The sequence below is a fragment of the Cavia porcellus genome, unplaced genomic scaffold (genome assembly GCF_034190915.1).
Source record: "Cavia porcellus strain 051 isolate PalLab524CR breed Dunkin Hartley unplaced genomic scaffold, mCavPor4.1 scaffold_25, whole genome shotgun sequence".
Lineage (NCBI taxonomy): Eukaryota > Metazoa > Chordata > Mammalia > Rodentia > Caviidae > Cavia > Cavia porcellus.
This window is the reverse complement of record NW_026947508.1, coordinates 19,817,790-19,835,427: the sequence shown is the minus strand read 5'-3', so window position 1 is coordinate 19,835,427 and position 17,638 is coordinate 19,817,790. Positions and strand designations below refer to the sequence as shown.

Below are 17,638 nucleotides of genomic sequence, written 5' to 3'. Positions count from 1 at the left end.
CTTGACTCTAAGCACCTAAAAACATCTGGGTGGTACCTAGTTAGCTCTGGAATCAAGGCCCAGTTTGGCTCAGCCTGTTAAGGACAATGTTTATGAAATAATTTTAGTCCTGATGCATGACTGGAAAGAACCTGCCAGAGAGGTTTCTGCCAACTAAACACCCTCTGTTTGGACACAGTCTAGTTTCTAAGGTCAGTTATCTTTTATTATCTGGCAGTAGAGGCAAACTAGGAGCTAAAATGTCCTCACCAACCAGGAAAGGTACGTATGTTCTGCTTTCTTCCCACTCTTTAGCTGTACAAGGATACAAAAAGAAATACAAAAGTGGCATAGTGAAAAGAACACAGGTTCAAAGATGATTTTAAAACTTTAGCTCTGTTACTTATCAGCTTTGTAAGATTATTCAACGGACTTGGTAAGTTGTTATATTTACCTCATCAGGGAGCCATAAGAACTCAACAAAATTCTCTATAGTGGGGGCAGGAGATTTAGCTCAGCGGCATAAGTGCCTGTCTTGCAAGCAGGCAGTCGTGAGTTCGATCCCTGGTACCGATAAAAGGAAAAAGACCCCCCCAAAAAAAGCACCTAGTGTAGTGACTGGTATATATATAATCATATCTTGGTGATTGCTCTAAAACTTGTTGAATTTGGTACTTGGTACCTTCTGACATGAAAATTTTGTCTTGGTCTTGTCATCTGGTACTTGAAATGCAAGCTGGAACTGGTGTTGATTGCCTCATGACTTGCTACCTTTTCCAGCCAAAACAATTTGGTACTTGTTTTTGTACCAGCCTCCAGGAACCTTCACAAGCCGGTTGATGATGAGTACCAAGGTACCTGTTTGGGTTTTCCCTTACAATCTTGTACTTTAATGAGTGTTTATCTGGTGTTTGATTAGACCACTGACATGTTCAATAGCACAGAGCTCACAAACTTTCATTTTGTATCTACAAGTATCTTCCTTATTTCTTAACAACTGTTCTCTGTGAGTTAAAATTTATAGGGCAGAGCTAGGAATGGCGGTGCAAAACTGTAATTCCAGTGCTCAGGAGGCTGAGGCAGGAGGATCACCATGAGTTCAAGGCCAGACGAGGTTACACGTCAGTTCAAAGCCAGCCTGAACTACACAGTGAGTTCAAAACACACACATAAACACAAATGTACACAGTAAACTGGGTGTGTTGGTATACACCTATAATCCCAGTGCTTTGGCAGGCTAAAGCAGAAGGACTGCAAATTTAAGCTCGCTGGGCAATTTAGTGAGACTCTGCCTCAAAATGAAAAATAAAACAACAAAAACTCATAGGATAAATGTTATACAGCTTAAGAATCACATACAACCTACATACAACCAAGAAAAGAAGGGTTTCTACCTGCATTTGCTCCATCTGTAAACGAATTAATTCCAGCTGCTGTCGACAAGTACTGAGTTCACAAGACTGTTCTCGAGGATGCCAAGGGTCAGGACTTGGTTGCCACACTTGAGAAGATAGAGGCTTGGAGAGTCCAGGAGCAGGCTGGAATCCCAAAGGGAGCATTCCACTGCTGTTAGAGTGTGGTCCATTCCTCTCAAATACTGCCCCACTGCCTGGTGCCTTCTTAGCCTCAGGTAATACTTTATACACTTCCTTGTTTGGATCAGTTCTTGGGTTGTGGAAGTGCACTCGGTAGTGGGGATCTGAATAAAGTGTATCAATCATGGTGGACTGATTGAGAGTAGGTTCCATGCTAGGAACATCAAACTTCCTCATCTCCTCCTCTCTTTCATGGCCCACTGCTGGAAACCAGTGAGACTGCTCGATTCCATTTTCCCCTGTAGCACCACAAAGATACATGAGATCTCTAGACAGGCCTGGAGAACGTTTCACTGCACCAAAGTCTCCATTTCTTGTCATCCCCACACTTTCAGCCAATCCTGACAAAGGAAGTTTTGAAGAAGATGATCCAGCAGATGTAGAATTTGGCTTGGCAGGAGAGGTCCCCAAAGTAGAAGGCATCACATGGGCTGTTGGAATGGTTATGTGGCTTTTAATAGGTTGAAAAGAAGGGCTGCCACTTGAGCTGCAAAAATCTGTGGAGAGAACAGTCTTCTGTAAGTCAAAACTGAAGCAGCAAATTTTCTTGAGTTTTGCTGTTAAGCCAGATATTCTCTGCCTGTCTTTGGGCTGGGCAGAGTGGGCAGAGAGGACTGCAAGTATGAGGCATAAAGACACAGCAACCTAACCAATACATGTGTGTTCCAGGATTTCAAATACAATACACAAGGTAAATCAACAAAAGGTAATAACAACTTTAGTTTATTATTATTTTTTTTTAATCTTTTTGAGACAGGGTCTACAACAGCAGCTCAGGCTGGCCTTGAGCTCACTTTGTAGCCAAGGCTGGTCTTGAACTTGCAATGATCCTCCTGCCTCAGCCTTCTGAGTGCTGGGATTTCAGGTGTGTGAAACCACACCCTGCTAACAGCTTCACTTTTAACTTATACTCTTTTGTACTTGATTTAAAAATCAAGCAATCAACAATTAAAACTGGAAAGTGAACTTAAAAAAAGAATAACCACTTACTTTAAGGAAAATGGATTAGGTCCTGCTCTTCTGAAAGCTGGAAAATTCTACGAACTGTAAAATCTAAAAATATTCTTTCCAAGGGGGTACAAGAATCATCTGTAGCCTCCAAAACTTCCCCAGTGAAAGTGAGTAGTGAATCTGGACTATCCAAAGAATAAGGTGAACCAGACAGTCCTGCTCTGTATGCAAACAGGGAGCGCAGCATCTGAGTCAGGATTCTGTTCTCTCTCACACACCCCAGACCTGAATGCCTGGATATGAAAGTTATTCTTAGTAACTCTCAGGTTTCACCCTAGCACAGTGAGCACTCTCAAGTCAGTACACACTGAAATCCTCTATTTTACAATTTGTCTTTCACTTTCCCCTTGTTTTTCATTTTTCCTTCAGACTACATTTGTCTTTCCTATGGCTTCTTTCTAGTCTTGGGAGACAACTCTAATCAGCCTGGCTGCTAAAGTTTCACATTTCTACCTATTTCCAGCTTTCAAGTATACTTTGAGAAGAATTACAAGGTTATAAAATGAATGTGCTAGGACAGTGAGTTGCAGATAAGATGGGACTATAAGGTCACATATCTACTATTACTTTCAACAGGCAGAAAACTGAATAAGGAATCTGGCATGGTGGTACGTGCCTGCAAACTCAAACTTGGGAGACTGAAGCAGGAGGACTCCCACAAGTCCTCCTATGTAGTGGGACTACATAGTGAATTCAAAGCCACCTAGAACTATACAGTGAGACCTTGTCTCAAAAACAAAACAACACAACATACAATCTCTGTGTTATAATCTGTGTAACAATGTAAATTACATACAGTCAGTCAATTTACTGGAGGGAAAATCCAGACCAATGTTTGATTTCTAAAAATACCTGTCAAAATGAAAAGGTCCCATTATTGTACATATAAGAGAAAAGTCTTAAGTCAAAAATAAATACAGCTGGGCATGCTGGCACACACCAGTAATCTCAGCACTTAACAGAGTGAGGCAGAAATATTACTGTGAGTTCAAGGCTAGTCTGGACTACATGATGAGACCCTGCCTCAAAAAATAAAAAATAAAAATAGAAAAAATTTTTAAAAAGAGAGAAAATAGCAACATTCTTTTTTTGTCTTTTTCCTTTTTATTGGTACCGGGGATTGAACTCACAACTGCCTGCTTGCAAGGCAGGCACTTATGCTGCTGAGCTAAATCCCTAGCCCATAGCAACACTCTTGATTGCAAAACTGATGGAAGGAATATTACAGCCTGGGCTAGGGGTGTAGCTCTGGGGTAAAGCACCTGCCTCTACAGTAGAGGAAAAACAAAACCTTCCAGTCAGGAGATCAGAATATAATAAACAGCTGAGGGACCTTAGGCAAACTGTTTAACCCTAAGAGAACTGTTATTCACTAGCAACAAGGAGTTAAGATTGATTTTTAAAATCCTGTCTACTTCAAAATCTATAATTTACTGAGCACAGTTCACATATACATTCAGTTATCAAACTATTAAAATTAGTGACAGGTATCTAGGAGTTACTATTAGATACAGGATTTTCTGTTATCTCCTTTCCCTTTTCATTCCTTTTTTATTTTTTCCAAACATTTCTATTCTCTTTTATTTTGTTTCATTTTTCTGTTTTTTGAGACAGGGTCTCAATATATAGTTCAGGCTGACCTTGACCTCAAACTTGTGGTGATCCTCCTGCCTTAGCCACTCCAATGCTGGGATTATAAATTTGAACCACCATATCCAACTACTCTTTTTTTCCTTTTGCAATGCTAGAGATCAAACATATGCTAGGCAAGCATTCTCCTACTGAGCTATACCCCCAGCCACATTCTTTTAAGTAACTTTGAGATGTAATTCATATATCAGAAACTCACCCACTTAAAGTATACAATTCAATGATTTTTAGCATATGTATAGAGCTGTGTAATTATCACTGTTTAGTTTTTTTTAATTTTCATCATTGTAAAATGAAACCTGTTGCTTTTTAGCAGTAGCACTCCACTTCCCGTAACTTTTCCTAGGCCATTCACCTATTTTTGTACATTTCATCTAAATGATCATGCAATAGGTGGCCTTCTTTCTGGCTTTTTAAAAGAATTAGCATAATGTTAAGGTCGTCAAACTGGCATCATCTGAGTACTTAATTTGTTTCTATTACCAAATAATCTATTGTACTATAGGGATATATTACTCATCAGTTCATCAGTTGTGAATATGCAGGTTGTTGCTACTTTTTGACTGTTATTAGTAAGCTGTGAGTATCTGAGTATATATTCTTGTGTGAATTTATGTCTTCATTTCTCTGGGGTATATATCTAAGAGTATAATTATTGGTTCATTAAATCATCATGTTTAAAATTTTGAGGGGCTACCAAACTACCAAAACAACCCTATTATTTCATGTTTCCACCAGCAATATATAAAGGTTCCAATTTCTCTATATTCTCACCAACATTTGTTATCATCTTTTTGATCAGTCATCCTAGTAAGCTAAAAGTAGATATATTTATTTATTTAAAAACTTTTTTGGTACATGTTTGCAGTATATAATGATCACATTCATTATGAAGAGTTAGTACATAGACATTAACACATCATAATCATTTTATGTCCCCTTCTCCCCAGATATGTATTTAGATGACATGGTTAAGTGTCAAAATGACTAGATTTGTGGTTGTAATCAACTCATTCAGTCACTTTGAAATTCAGCTTTTTCATCTATAAAATGGAAAAAATAAAATAGTTCATAGTTTTTTTGGGGAGAGGGAGGCAGAGTTTCACTATGCAATTCAGACTAGCCTTGAATCCACTTTGTAGCCTCAAACTTGCAGCAATCCTTCTGCCTCAGCCTCTCAAGTGCTAGGATATAGAGGTGTTTTTTTTGGATACCGGGGATGGAACTCACGACTGCACACTTGCAAGGCAGGCGCTTATGCCATTGAGCTAAATCCCCAGCCCTAGGATATAGAGTTCTCAAGAGTATTAATGAACAAATGCAGAAAAATTTAGGATAGTACCTATCACAAAGTATGTAACAGTGGTTAATTTTTATCATTAGATCTTCTGCCCTCTAGGAGCTCATCATCTAAATAGAAAACAAAATGCCCTTGTAAACTACTATCTGGCAGTTTGTACTTAATTTAAGTAAAGAAATATAGCCAAGCATGGTGACATACGTGTGTCACCCTAGCATTCTGGGAGGCTCAGGCAGGGCACATTATAGCCCAGCCTGAGCAATTTAGAGACTTAGTGAGACCCTGTCTTAAATTTTAAAATTTTTTTCAAAGGGCTAGGGATACAGCTCCATAGGAAGGCCTTGGGTTTATTCCCAAGTAACAATAGGGGACAAAAAAGTACAGAGATAATAATATATAAGAATGCAAAAAGGGGGGACGGGGATTTAGCTCAGTGGCATAAGCACCTGCCCAGCAAGCGTGAGGTTGTGAGTTCAATCCCTGGTACCAAAAAAAAAAAAAAAGAGAAAGAAAGAAAGAAAGGAAGAATGCAAAAAGGAAGATCAGCTAGCCATTGGCACATTCCTGTAATCCCTGCACTCCAGGAGGCTGAAACAGACTATAAATTCATGCCCAGCCTAGAATATCTAGCAACTTAGTGAGACCCTATCTCAAAGTAAAAACTAAAAAGAGCTGGGAATGTACCTCAGTGCAAAAGCCCCAAGTTCAAATCCCAGTACTGCTTAAAAAAAAAAATTACTTCATGTGCTAGGAATGTAGCTCAGGGATACAGTGCTTGCCACCATGCCTGAGGTCCTGGGTTTGACAATACAAAGAGAACCATAGACCAGATGGGAGAGGAATAGGTTAAGAAGATTCAAGTAGCCAGGCATAGTAGTGCATGCCTGTAGTCAGATACAAAGATTACTGAAGTTCAAGGCTAGCCCAGACTACCTAGTGCATTCAAGGCCAGCCTGAACTGCACAGTAGGATCCTGTGTTAAAAATCAATCTTACTGGGGCTGGGGATTTAGCTCAGCAGCATAGGCACCTGTCTTGCAAGTGTGTGGTCGTGAGTTCGATCCCTGGTACCAATAAAAAAGAAAAAAGACACACACACACAAAAAAAAACACCAAAAAAACCCAACCAATCTTACCTTCTGCAATGTCTGAGCATGATGTACCAATGGCTGTGTCCCCACTGTCAGCTACACTTGAACAGCGGCTAAAGCGGCTCCGAAAGGCCTCTGAGAGAACTGGAGTTTGCCATTCAGTCCCCAGGGAGCTTCCTTTTTGAATCACATTGGAACCTGAAACAAGAGGCATTTTCCACCTTTTGTATGGAACTAGGTGAGATCATTTTTTAAAAAATCAGTTAAACCTATAGAAAACAGCATCCTATCCTTTTTTCTTAGCTATGCCTATTGCAGTTCCTCTGACGTGGCTGATTTTAAGTAAAGATAGCATAAGATGTGAGAATAATCAAAGACAGAAATAATACCTACCAAGAATCCAGAAGTACTGGGACAACAAATACTCCTATTTAATAGCAGCTAATTTATTGAAACCTAGAACATTTTTAGAAACATCATCTCACCTACCTAATACTTACTGCTAAGTATTTTCCTTAGTTACAGAGAAAAAGAGTTGACACTTGAACCCAGGTCTTTCTGATTCCAATTTTCCCATTCTTTCCTTTGCAGGGTCTTTTCCACCCCCTTTCTTTGTTTGAGACAGAGTCTTCCTAAGTAGTTTAGGCTTGCCTTTAACTCACAGTGATCCTTCTGCCTTAGCATTCTGAATGCTGAGATTACAGGTGAGTACCACCACAACTGGCTTTATACTACAGTTCTAAGAGACATTTGCTAAAATAAAAATTTTGGGGGTTGGGATGCAGTTTAGTGGTAGAGTCTTGCCTAATGTGTGAGGCCCTGGGCTGGATCCTCACCACCATACATACACCAAAAAGTTTTGATGCATTTAGTATAGAGGCTTGTGCTTATTTCAAATTTAAGTTTGACAACTGATTTCTTTGATTAATTAAATCCATCTTTTTAGAGACAAGCTCTTACATTGCCCAGGCTAGCCTAGAACTTCTGGGCTCAAATAATCCTGCTGCCTTAGCCTCCTGAACAGCTAGGATTATAGGTATACACCAGCAATATATTCAGTTTCTACTGAAATTATTTTGTGTTATATTACATATCCTTATCAGGCTAGGGATATAGCTCAGTCATTATTTACTTGTCTAGCATGCTCAAGGCCCTGGAACCAAAAGACAAAAGCAGCAGCCTTATCAAATATTAAAAATTTTTCTTTTGTGGCAAAGTCTTTTTTTCTTTTCTTCTTTTTCTGCATCAGCTATTGAACCCAGGCCCTTGCACATGCTTGGCAAATGCTCTACCAGTGAATTACAGTCTCAGCCCTTTTTATTTTTGAGACAGGTGTCACTAATCTGCCCAGGTTGGCCTTGAACTTGTGATTCTATTGCCTCTGTCACCTGAGTAGTCGCAACTGCGAATACTGTTTCCTACTATCTGGCACAAAGACCATTATTAATCTGGAAAAGATACTACTGAAAAGAGACAAAGTCATCAGAAAACTATGTAGCTCTGTTAAAAATTGCTATATTCCAAAAAACTTTTATTGCTGGGCATGCTGGCACATGCCTATAATCCCAGATTTTGGATGGTTGAGGTAAGAGGAGTGCTGTGAGTTTGAGGCTGGCCTGGGCTACATACTGAGCTCAAGGCAGGCTGAACTATATAGCAAGACTGTCTCAAAACAACAACAGGCGGGGCTGGGGATTTAACTCAGCGGCATAAGAGCCTGCCTTGCAAGCCTGTGGTCCTGAGTTCGATCCCTGGAAAACAGGCTCGCTCTCTCTCTCCCTTCTCCTCTTTCTCTCCCCTTCCCTTCCTGTCCTTCCCTCTTTCCCCTTCTCTCCCTCTCCCCATCTCATTGATTTTGAAAAAAAAAAAAAAAAAAAAAAGATTCAAAATAATAATAACTTAAAAAACTAAACAAACAAAAATTCCTCATTGAAAGCTGGGCATAATGGTGCACCTCTGTAATCCTAGCACGTGGGAAGCTGAGACAAGATCATTGTGAATTTGAGGCCAGCCTGAGTTATACAGTGAGTTCAAGGTCAGCTTGCAATATTTAAGAGACATTCTGGCTCAAAACAAATCAATTAACCCACCAAAAACCAAAAAAGCCTTCCTATTACATACATAATTGTCATAAGAAACTACAATCTAGCCTTAAGACGATGCATGCCATATAGCGAACAGTCAATAAGTACTTAACCGAATGAATCTTTGTGCATGTGTATGGACTAGGGAGTGAACCTAGGATCTTCAACTAAACTACATACCCAGCCCTTTTTTGATACAGGGTCTTCAATTAGTCAGTATGTTGCCCAGGTTGGGCTCAAACTTATGATCCTCCTGCCTTAACCTCCCAGAGTGCTAGGACTACAGGTGTATACTACCATTTCAAGGTGCTGTATAAATCTTGAATTGATTCAACACTTAAAACAATGCCTGCTATATGAAAAGCAGCAAGCCTAAAAAATTATTACAAATACATACTACCTGTCAACCATGAATAAGGTACTATAGGATTTTAAAGTTCAAGAAAACTATACTTGATTGGGGCTGGGGATTTAGCTCAGCGGCATAAGTGCCTGCCTTGCAAGCGCAGTCATGAGTTTGATCCCTGGTACCGATAAAAAAAAAAAAAAAAAAAAAAACTATACTTGATTGAATAAAATTTGTCCTTTTCTTAGCTTAGCACAGTGGCACAGGCCTACAATCTTAGCACTTTGGAAGGTTGAGGCAAAACGGTGTCTCAAAATAAAAAACAGGCCAGGGTATAACTCAGTGCAAAAGTTTTGGGTTAGATCCCAATAATGCAAAGAAAATAAATATACTAATTTTTTAAAAATTGTAAATGAACATAAAAATGGTGTCCTTTTTTCTTTTTTTGGTACCTGCGATTGAACTCATGATCTTGTGCTCATTACACAGGTGCTTATATCACTGAGTTAAATTCCTAGCCCTAAATGTCCTTTCCTCAATACCTCAAAACTTTAAGATTATTTTTAAAATGCTACTTATTTGAATTCTATCTCATCTACTGAATGTCTATAAGTAAATGTATATTTCCTTAATATATTTAGTGTTTCTACTGAGCTCTCACAATTTTTAAAAATTTTTTATTAGTACATGTTTGCACTATGTAATATAGTCACCATATGAAGTTGGCACATGTTTACAACACATCTTAATTCTTTTTATTTTCCCTTCTCTCCATTTCTTGTTCCCCTTCCTCAAAATCTTCTTAATATATTATAGAGATAAATTTCTGAGTCTTCTGTACCAGCACAAGAGACTGCTTGCATCTAAGAATTCCGATCTTTGTGGGCTAGCAGATGACTGAACAACTCAGAGGATTACAAAGACAACACAGAACATAATAGTTTGTGCTGTTTTTCTAATTTCAAATGGAACTATGTTCCAAAGTTTTTCTGTTCTAATTCTTTATGTGTCCTCCCCTCCCAACAGTCACATGGTCTTGCTGGAAGCTATGCAGGACCAGAGATAAATAATTGTTCCCTCAGAGAGATCCATTTTTATATTCAGTATAGCCTCATGGTTTTTGTACTGAATGCTTATATACTCAGTGTCTTAAGGAACATGAAATATAAGAAAAGTCAGAAATTAATCCAGACAACTTTGACTACTCACCTGGTGAATTAATGTGAGATGTCCTCTCATTTGAGTATTTCTCCTGCATGGCCATGTAAAATTAAGGAATAACTGTAAAATTAAAGAATAATCCATTAAATGTCTCTAGTATCTTAATTTCCTGTAACTCAAGTTTCCATTCAGCTGAAATTGTCAAACTCATTCTGAGGCTGTATGAATTAACAAACGCAGTTCTTCACATTACAGTATACTCATTCTCACAACATGCTTCTGACACCAGATTGGGAGCCCAAGGTGTTTCTCTTACACATCACATAAGTAGTTCTGCAGGGGACACCAGCCAAGTATCTTCTAACTCAATTATGACATTATCTATCTGGTGACAGAATCAGATTCCACAGACTAGGGCTTCAATCCCACAAGACTATCTCACTTCAAGTACCAACTGTGACCTACCTCCCAGATGTTTTACCTGTACTTCAGACCAACTAGCTATAAATCAGAGTCCCTTGCCAGGCATAAGTGGCATATCCTTGTAATCCAGCATTTTGGGAAACTGAGGCAGCAGAACAACAAATTTCAGCCAGTGTGGGCAATTTAATGAGATCCTATCTCAAGGCAGTGGCACTTCAGGATGTAGCTTACTGTGAAAGCCTTAGGTTTAATCTCCCATACTGTAAAAACCAAGAACTTCCCATGACCCCTTAGCTCCTCTTAAGATGCTGGAGTAGCTAGCATTTGCTAGAGCAGCTCACAGAACTCTGACACACTTTAAAGGTACCGGTTTATTGTAAAGGATATTACAAAGGATACAGATAAAGTGTATAGGACATGGTTTACTGCTTCCATGCTGTCTTGGCTATGCCCTCCTCTAAGACCCTCCCTACTTTTAGCTTTCCAGAAGTGCTCACAATCTTGTCCTTTTGGGTTTTTATGGGGACTTCTGACAGACTAACTAAATTTTATTACACAGGCAACTATGATTAAATCACTGTTCAACTTAACCTTTGGCCACTACCCTCCCCAAAAGTTGGGGCTGCAAGCCTCAACCCTCAAATTTTGTCTTGTTCTTTCTAATGACCAGCCCCCATCCTGAAGCTATACAGGAGTAGCCAATGGTCAACTTATTAGCATACAAGGATTTTATGGCTACGCCAGAAAACATGATGAAGAAGAAATACCTATTTACAGTATCACAACCATATACCGTATTCAAGTATTCATACTTTTACTCATCACAGGATTTAAAAAAGCAAACACACATCCAGGCAGCTGGCATATATCTGTAATTCTAGCCTCTGGAAGGTTGAGACAGAAGGATTACTGGAAGTTCAAGGTCACCCTGAACTACATGGCAAGACTATATGTCTCAAAAAACCAGAGAGAGGCCAAATGTGTGGTGCATGCCTGTAATCTCAGCACTCAGGAGGCTGAAACAGGAGGATCACAGTGAGTTCAAGGCCTGTCTGGGCTACAAAGTAAGTTCAAGGCCACCCTGAACTGCATAGTGAAACTCTATCTCAAAACAAAAACCCCAAACAAACTAACAAAACCAGACACAGACAGACAGACAGATGAACAGACGGAAGTAGAAGGACAGGGAGAAAGGAAGACAAATAGTGAGAAAAGTAGGATACTGAGAGCTGGCTGTTTTCCTATTCTTTCTAAAGCAAGCAGAGAAAATGCAGAACCAAATGGATTCCCAATATGGATCCAAGAACCCATACAACTGTTATATTACAAAATAATAACTACCTTTTTTTTTTTTTTGGTACCTATGTATTGAACTCACGACTTTGGGCTTGCCAGGGAAGCACTGTGCCACTGAGCTATATTCCTGGCCCAAAATAGTATTACTTTTAAAAATTAAACTTTGCCATGGAACTTCTTAGCCATGAGATATCTGATGGGAGGGGTGTGATACAGAAAGAACTAAAGAAACAAACCACCAGTGAAACATAACCACAATTATGATTAAGATAAAGCAAACCATAGGTTCCACTAGTAATGAAAGCCGCATGTTACACAGAAATCTTGGTCATAAATACAACTTCAATACTTAGCTGGAAACACATGGTTTTCTTCCCATTTCCCTTTCTCTTAAAACATTTATGTTTAAACGTATCAGAATGGCATAACTGATAACTCACTGGAGACTAATTACTATATGTGTAAATAAAAGCTTTAGTTATTACTAGTAATGACAAACAGTATCTTCCCAAGTGGCACAGTATCTATACAGTAAAGTTCAGACCACTGACTCAGATCTGACTTGATTTAAAGCCTGAAAAAATAAGCCCGAGCGCACTAAACTTCCAGTTAGCCATTTATTAGCTGTGTAATCTTGGGTAAATTTCTTAATATATCTGTGCCTTGGTTTCTTCATATGAAAATGATGGGTGGCTGAGATCACAGGATTATAGGTTGTGCACCATACCAGGTTAAAAGGTATGAGTTTAAACTATGAATTAATAAGCACTTCAAAAGAATTTGGGACAATTCACAAAATGATTTTTAGAGAGGAAATTCAACTTTGCAAAAATTTTTTACAAGGTCAAATAGTACTAATTCTTTAATGTACTTTACTGACCTCTACAGTTTTATCTTGGTAACAACAACCCCAATGGTCACTAATTCACCACATCCATAACAGATATGCTACCATCCTCCAAAATGTCACTTCTTTACATACACACAAGGTGAAACAAACTTTGTTCAGTAATAAAATCTTCAACGTATAGCTATTATCATTTATAGCTAGACAATTTATAGCTAAATTAATCATAACACAGGATGATTACCTACCTAAAAGTGACCCCTTTCCTATCAAAATCCTTTCCTTGCTAGGCTTGATGGAGTAAGTCTCAAATCCCAGCCACTTGGGAAGCTGAGACAGGAAGATCTCCAGTTTGAAGCCAGTTTAGGCAACTTAGTGAGACTGTGTCTTAAAAACAAGAGGGATGGGGAGGATTTGGGGCCAGGTAGGGTGGTGCCTACCTGTAATCCCAGCACTCTGGGAAGGTGAAGCAGATTTTAAATCCAATCCAGAATTTAGCAAGATTCTGTCTCGGTAGCTGGGGCTGTAGCTCAGTGTGCAGGTCCTGGGCTCAATCTCCAGTACCACAAAACAACAAAACTAACAACTGGGAAGTTGAGGCAGGAGGATCACAAGTTCAAATCCATCCCAGGCAACTTAAAAAAAACATGGAGAGATTGTCTCAAAGACAAAAAAAAAAAAAAAATAAAAAAATAAAATGAGCTGAGGATGCTGGAAAGGTCCTCCATTTAATCCACAGTACCAAAAAACAAAACAATTTCTTTACCTCTTTTTTAAAAGGTTAACATAATAGTAGACCCGACAAATTCACTTTTCCAAATTCAGATGAGTTGTGAATAAGGTGACAAGAGAACTCTCAGTTATGACTCAGTAACTCTATTCTTACGTACACTGTGATCCATCTGTACCTATAAAGGACTGGTTTTAGGAACTTACAAAAATCCACAGATGCTCAAGTACATTACATAGAATGGCATAATAATTGCATAAAATACCTAAGCTGCTTTAAATTACCTTTACAGGATAGGTACTGTATTACAGGCATGTAGTCCCAACTACTTGGGAGACCAAGGCAGGAGCCTAGGCAATACAGTGAAAGACCCACTCTCATCTCAAACAATATCATCATCATATCTAGATTACTTAAGTAGCTAATATAACATGAATGCTATGTAAATACTGCTTTATTGTACTATTTAGGAAATGAAGTCTGTACTGTACATGTTCAATACATATGCAGTTCCCTCTCCCAGTATATTTTCAATTCAGTTGGTTGAATCTATGCATGCAGAACTCACGGATACAGATTTAAAGGCCTCTGTATTAATAAAAAATAAGAAAACACAAAAAATGTAAATAAATGTGAATAGTGGTATTTATTTTATTTTTTTGTAGGTACTAGGATTCAAACTCAGGACCTCATGCTTGCCAGGCAGGTGCTACACCACTGAGCTATATCCCTGGCCCAGCAGCATTTACAACAGACAAAAAGTATAAGCTGGCTATGATGGCTGCACAGGACTGCAATCTCAACCCTGTGGGAGACTGAGGCAGAAGGACCTAAGTTCAATTCCAGTTTGGGCAATTTGGCGAAATCGTGACTTTAAAAAGTTTTTAAAAGGGCTGGGAAGATGTTTGCAATGGCACATGCCTACAGGGGATCAGGAGGCTGAAGCAGGAAGATCACTGTAAGTTTGAGGCCAGCCTGGAACACACAGTGAGTTCAAGGCCAGTCTGGAATACATAGTAAGATCTCATTTCAAAAATGAAAAAAAAAAAAAAAAAAAAAAAAAGGATGAGGCCTGGGAGTATAGTTCAGTGCAAAGGTCCTGGGTCAATTCTCAGTACAAAAAAAAAGTATATCAACTGAACAAAGGATAAATAAAATATAGTATATTGTAGAGGACCACCTTGGACAACTCTCCTTGAATATAGAATAATTACCTCCACTTTGGCTAAACCTGCACCTATCTCCATGTATTGATACGTACAGAGCTGGGTACTTCCTCTTCTTGTCAGCTGGCTCTAAGCAATGTCAGTAGGGCTAGCTGAAGTATTGATGAATAACCTTTGAAGCTAAACACAGTCACTATTTCTCTGCCTCAGTGTCTCCCTAAATGGCAAGCGGGATGCAGAGCTAATGCTCAGGGCAGTGAGACTGGGTTCGAGCCTCAAGACAAGAGGCTATATAATGACTTCCCAGAGCACAAAAGTTTGCACATCAGAACTGAGGCACTGCCACCTAAACATTAAATGATACCTCAATTGTGTTATGTAGATCGGTCTTTCTGCCTATCACTTTCTGACCTCCTAGCTAGCCCAGCTCACAGTACTCACATATATCCCACCATTCTCCCAGTCACTCATTTCCCTAGCTATTCCCTTCTTCACAAATTAATAAAATCCAGGTCAGGGCCTGAGTCAAAGTCTTTGTTTTGATAAACCTTCATATGGGCCAGGCTCAGGACCCCTTGACCCCCATAATTATAAATGTCTCAGTGTCTTTATTCTCGCCATGGATTACACTAGAAGGGATAGATTGGAATTAACTCACTATAATTCCAATAATATTTTCAAGAGATTACAAATATAAACTTATTGTACCACAACAAGAATGGCAAAAGGGACTTCTACAGTCTTATACACACATAATAGACTATTATTTGGCAATAAAAAGGAGTAAAGTCAGTACACGCTACAACATGAGTGAACATTAAAAACAATCTAAATGAAAGAAGTTGAACATTGATAGGAAATGTCTAGAAAAGCCAAATCTATAGACACAGCAGGTTACTGATCATCAAGAAATGAGACGAAGGGGTGAAGGGTATAGAGAGTGGCTATTTATGGATATGCAGTTTCTTCTCAGGGTGGTCAAAATATTTTGGGATTAGATGGTGGTAACAGCTGAACAACTTTGGGAACATACTAAAAACTACTGAATTATATATACATATAAGATGAATTTTATGGCATACGAATTATATCTCAGTTATTTAAAAAAGTTCTCCCCAAACAATATAGACTAAGTCATTCTTTTTTGTCTTTTTCCTTTTTATCGTTACCAGGGATCAAACTCACGACTGCCTGCTTACAAGGCAGGTGCTTATGCCGCTGAGCTAAATCCCCAGCCCCGACTAAGTCATTCTTAACTTTTCCCTACTAAGCTCAGAATTAAATGACCAGCTAGCGGAGATCTTTAGGACCAACTAAAGGACATACAGATATACTAGGATAAAGCTGAGAGAAGTGGGTGTACAAGGAGCAATATAAACAACCAATTATAAAGTTTAAAAGGTAGAAATGAATGAAAGCAGACAAGGAAAAAATACCCTCATCATGTTTGGTTTCTATATTCAATGCCCTTTACACTACCAAAATAGCTATTTATTCAAAAAACTTAACATGTATTTTAACACTGACCTATCCAGCACAATGCTTCACACTTTATAAGTATTGTAGGTCTTGTTTAATACAACAAACTATGAAGCAGTTACTATATATATATATATATATATATATGGTTGTTGTTGTTTTAGTTTTTTTTGGGGGGGGACAGGGTCTCATTACATAGTTCAGGCTAGCCTTGGACACAGTATGTAATCCAAGCTAGCTTTGGGTTACAGCAATCTTTCTGCAACCCTTTGGGACCTTCTGCATCAGTCTCCCCATTGCTAGGATTACAGGTGTGCAACACCACACTTAACAAAGCAGTTACAATGATTATTCTAATTTTACAGATAGAAAATAAAGGTTTAGGCTGGTGAAGTTCATAAAACTAGGAAGAGGCTTCAAAGCCAGAACTGTGATCTAATGCTTTAAGAGTTTAGTTAGCATTCTTTCTGTGTACGACAACACACAAAAAGAGAAATGAAGGAAGTTACTAAGGCACCACAAGTCAAGAGTTTCTGACTCAAAACACCCAGAGCTGCAAACCTTGAAGTTTGAAGCAGTGACAATTGTATACTTCTCGTTTCCCCCTTGCTCATTACTCAGGGTTCTGTGTACTAAATTGCTAATCAACAACTGGATTTTGCCTATTAAATAGTATTTCTCCTCTTGAAGAATTACAATCTTAGGATGGAATGTCACATATAACAGCTGTTTAGAGAAACACATCAAGACAGGAACGGTTTTCAAAGGATATACAAGCAGCTGACAGATACTTAAGAGAATCTCACACCAAGATGGGCGTGGTGGTGCACACCCAGCACTGAGGGAAGTAACTGGAAGAACTGCCAAATTCAAGCTCATCCTTGGCTCTTAAAAAACCCCAATCTCAAAGCAAAAAATAAAGTGCTGCGGGTGTAGCTCCCAGTTGCTCATTAAACAGATCTAGTGTAAAAGAAGATAACCCTTGCCAAGAAGTAGTCTTTACAAAGAACAAGTCTGTGATCTTTCCGCTTTAGCCTCCTTAGTGCTTGGGTTACAGGTGTGTACCATCACACCCTACTCAAGGTCAAGGTATAGTCATCCTAATCATCCTTAACATTGTATTCAATTCATCAATCAAATTTTACTGAGTACCTACTGTTTGCCTGGCCATTTGTGCCACAAGCTGAAAATGTACTGTTGTAAAAGAAAGACACGGTTCTGTTCCTCCTGGTTTACTGAGGTGAAGCACAAAAAACGTTGCGTTTGACAAATACACCTGAACACACTAAACTACCAGTTCACCCCAAGCACAAGCTCCTTTTTGCTATAGCAACACTTCTTAAGTTCGACACTACTGACATCGAGCCTCTGCTAATTCCTTGAGGAGAGAAGGAAGCTGTTCTGCACATTGCCTGATGCTTAGCAGCATCTTGGCTTCTTCATACTAGGTATTAGCAGCTATAACTCTTGACTTGTGATAA

General features: G+C 38.9%; 1 protein-coding gene and 1 long non-coding RNA gene across 6 annotated transcripts in view; one reads left to right on the top strand and one right to left on the bottom strand.

Annotated features, from left to right (window-relative positions):
- Cep85 (centrosomal protein 85) overlaps positions 1 to 17,638 on the bottom strand; it is a 50,774-nt gene that overhangs the window by 20,329 nt on the left and 12,807 nt on the right. For 3 of the 5 annotated variants that reach the window (XM_013154050.3, XM_013154049.3, XM_003471307.5), the window contains exons 2-4: positions 10,265 to 10,336; positions 6,671 to 6,823; positions 1,374 to 2,071 (exon numbers count right to left, since the gene is read on the bottom strand). In XM_013154050.3, coding sequence (XP_013009504.1) covers positions 1,374 to 2,071; positions 6,671 to 6,823; positions 10,265 to 10,319 — 906 coding nt within the window. In that variant the 5' untranslated portion in view covers positions 10,320 to 10,336. Of the gene's footprint in view, positions 1 to 1,373; positions 2,072 to 2,564; positions 2,794 to 6,670; positions 6,824 to 10,264; positions 10,337 to 13,222; positions 13,418 to 17,638 lie in introns of those variants that run through there. The other 2 variants (XM_063235801.1, XM_013154052.3) reach the window with 2 other exon arrangements.
- On the top strand, positions 163 to 10,364 carry LOC106027990 (uncharacterized). Its single transcript, XR_001201573.3, has 3 exons — positions 163 to 261; positions 7,217 to 7,329; positions 9,872 to 10,364. It is a non-coding gene; the product is annotated as an uncharacterized LOC106027990 (long non-coding RNA).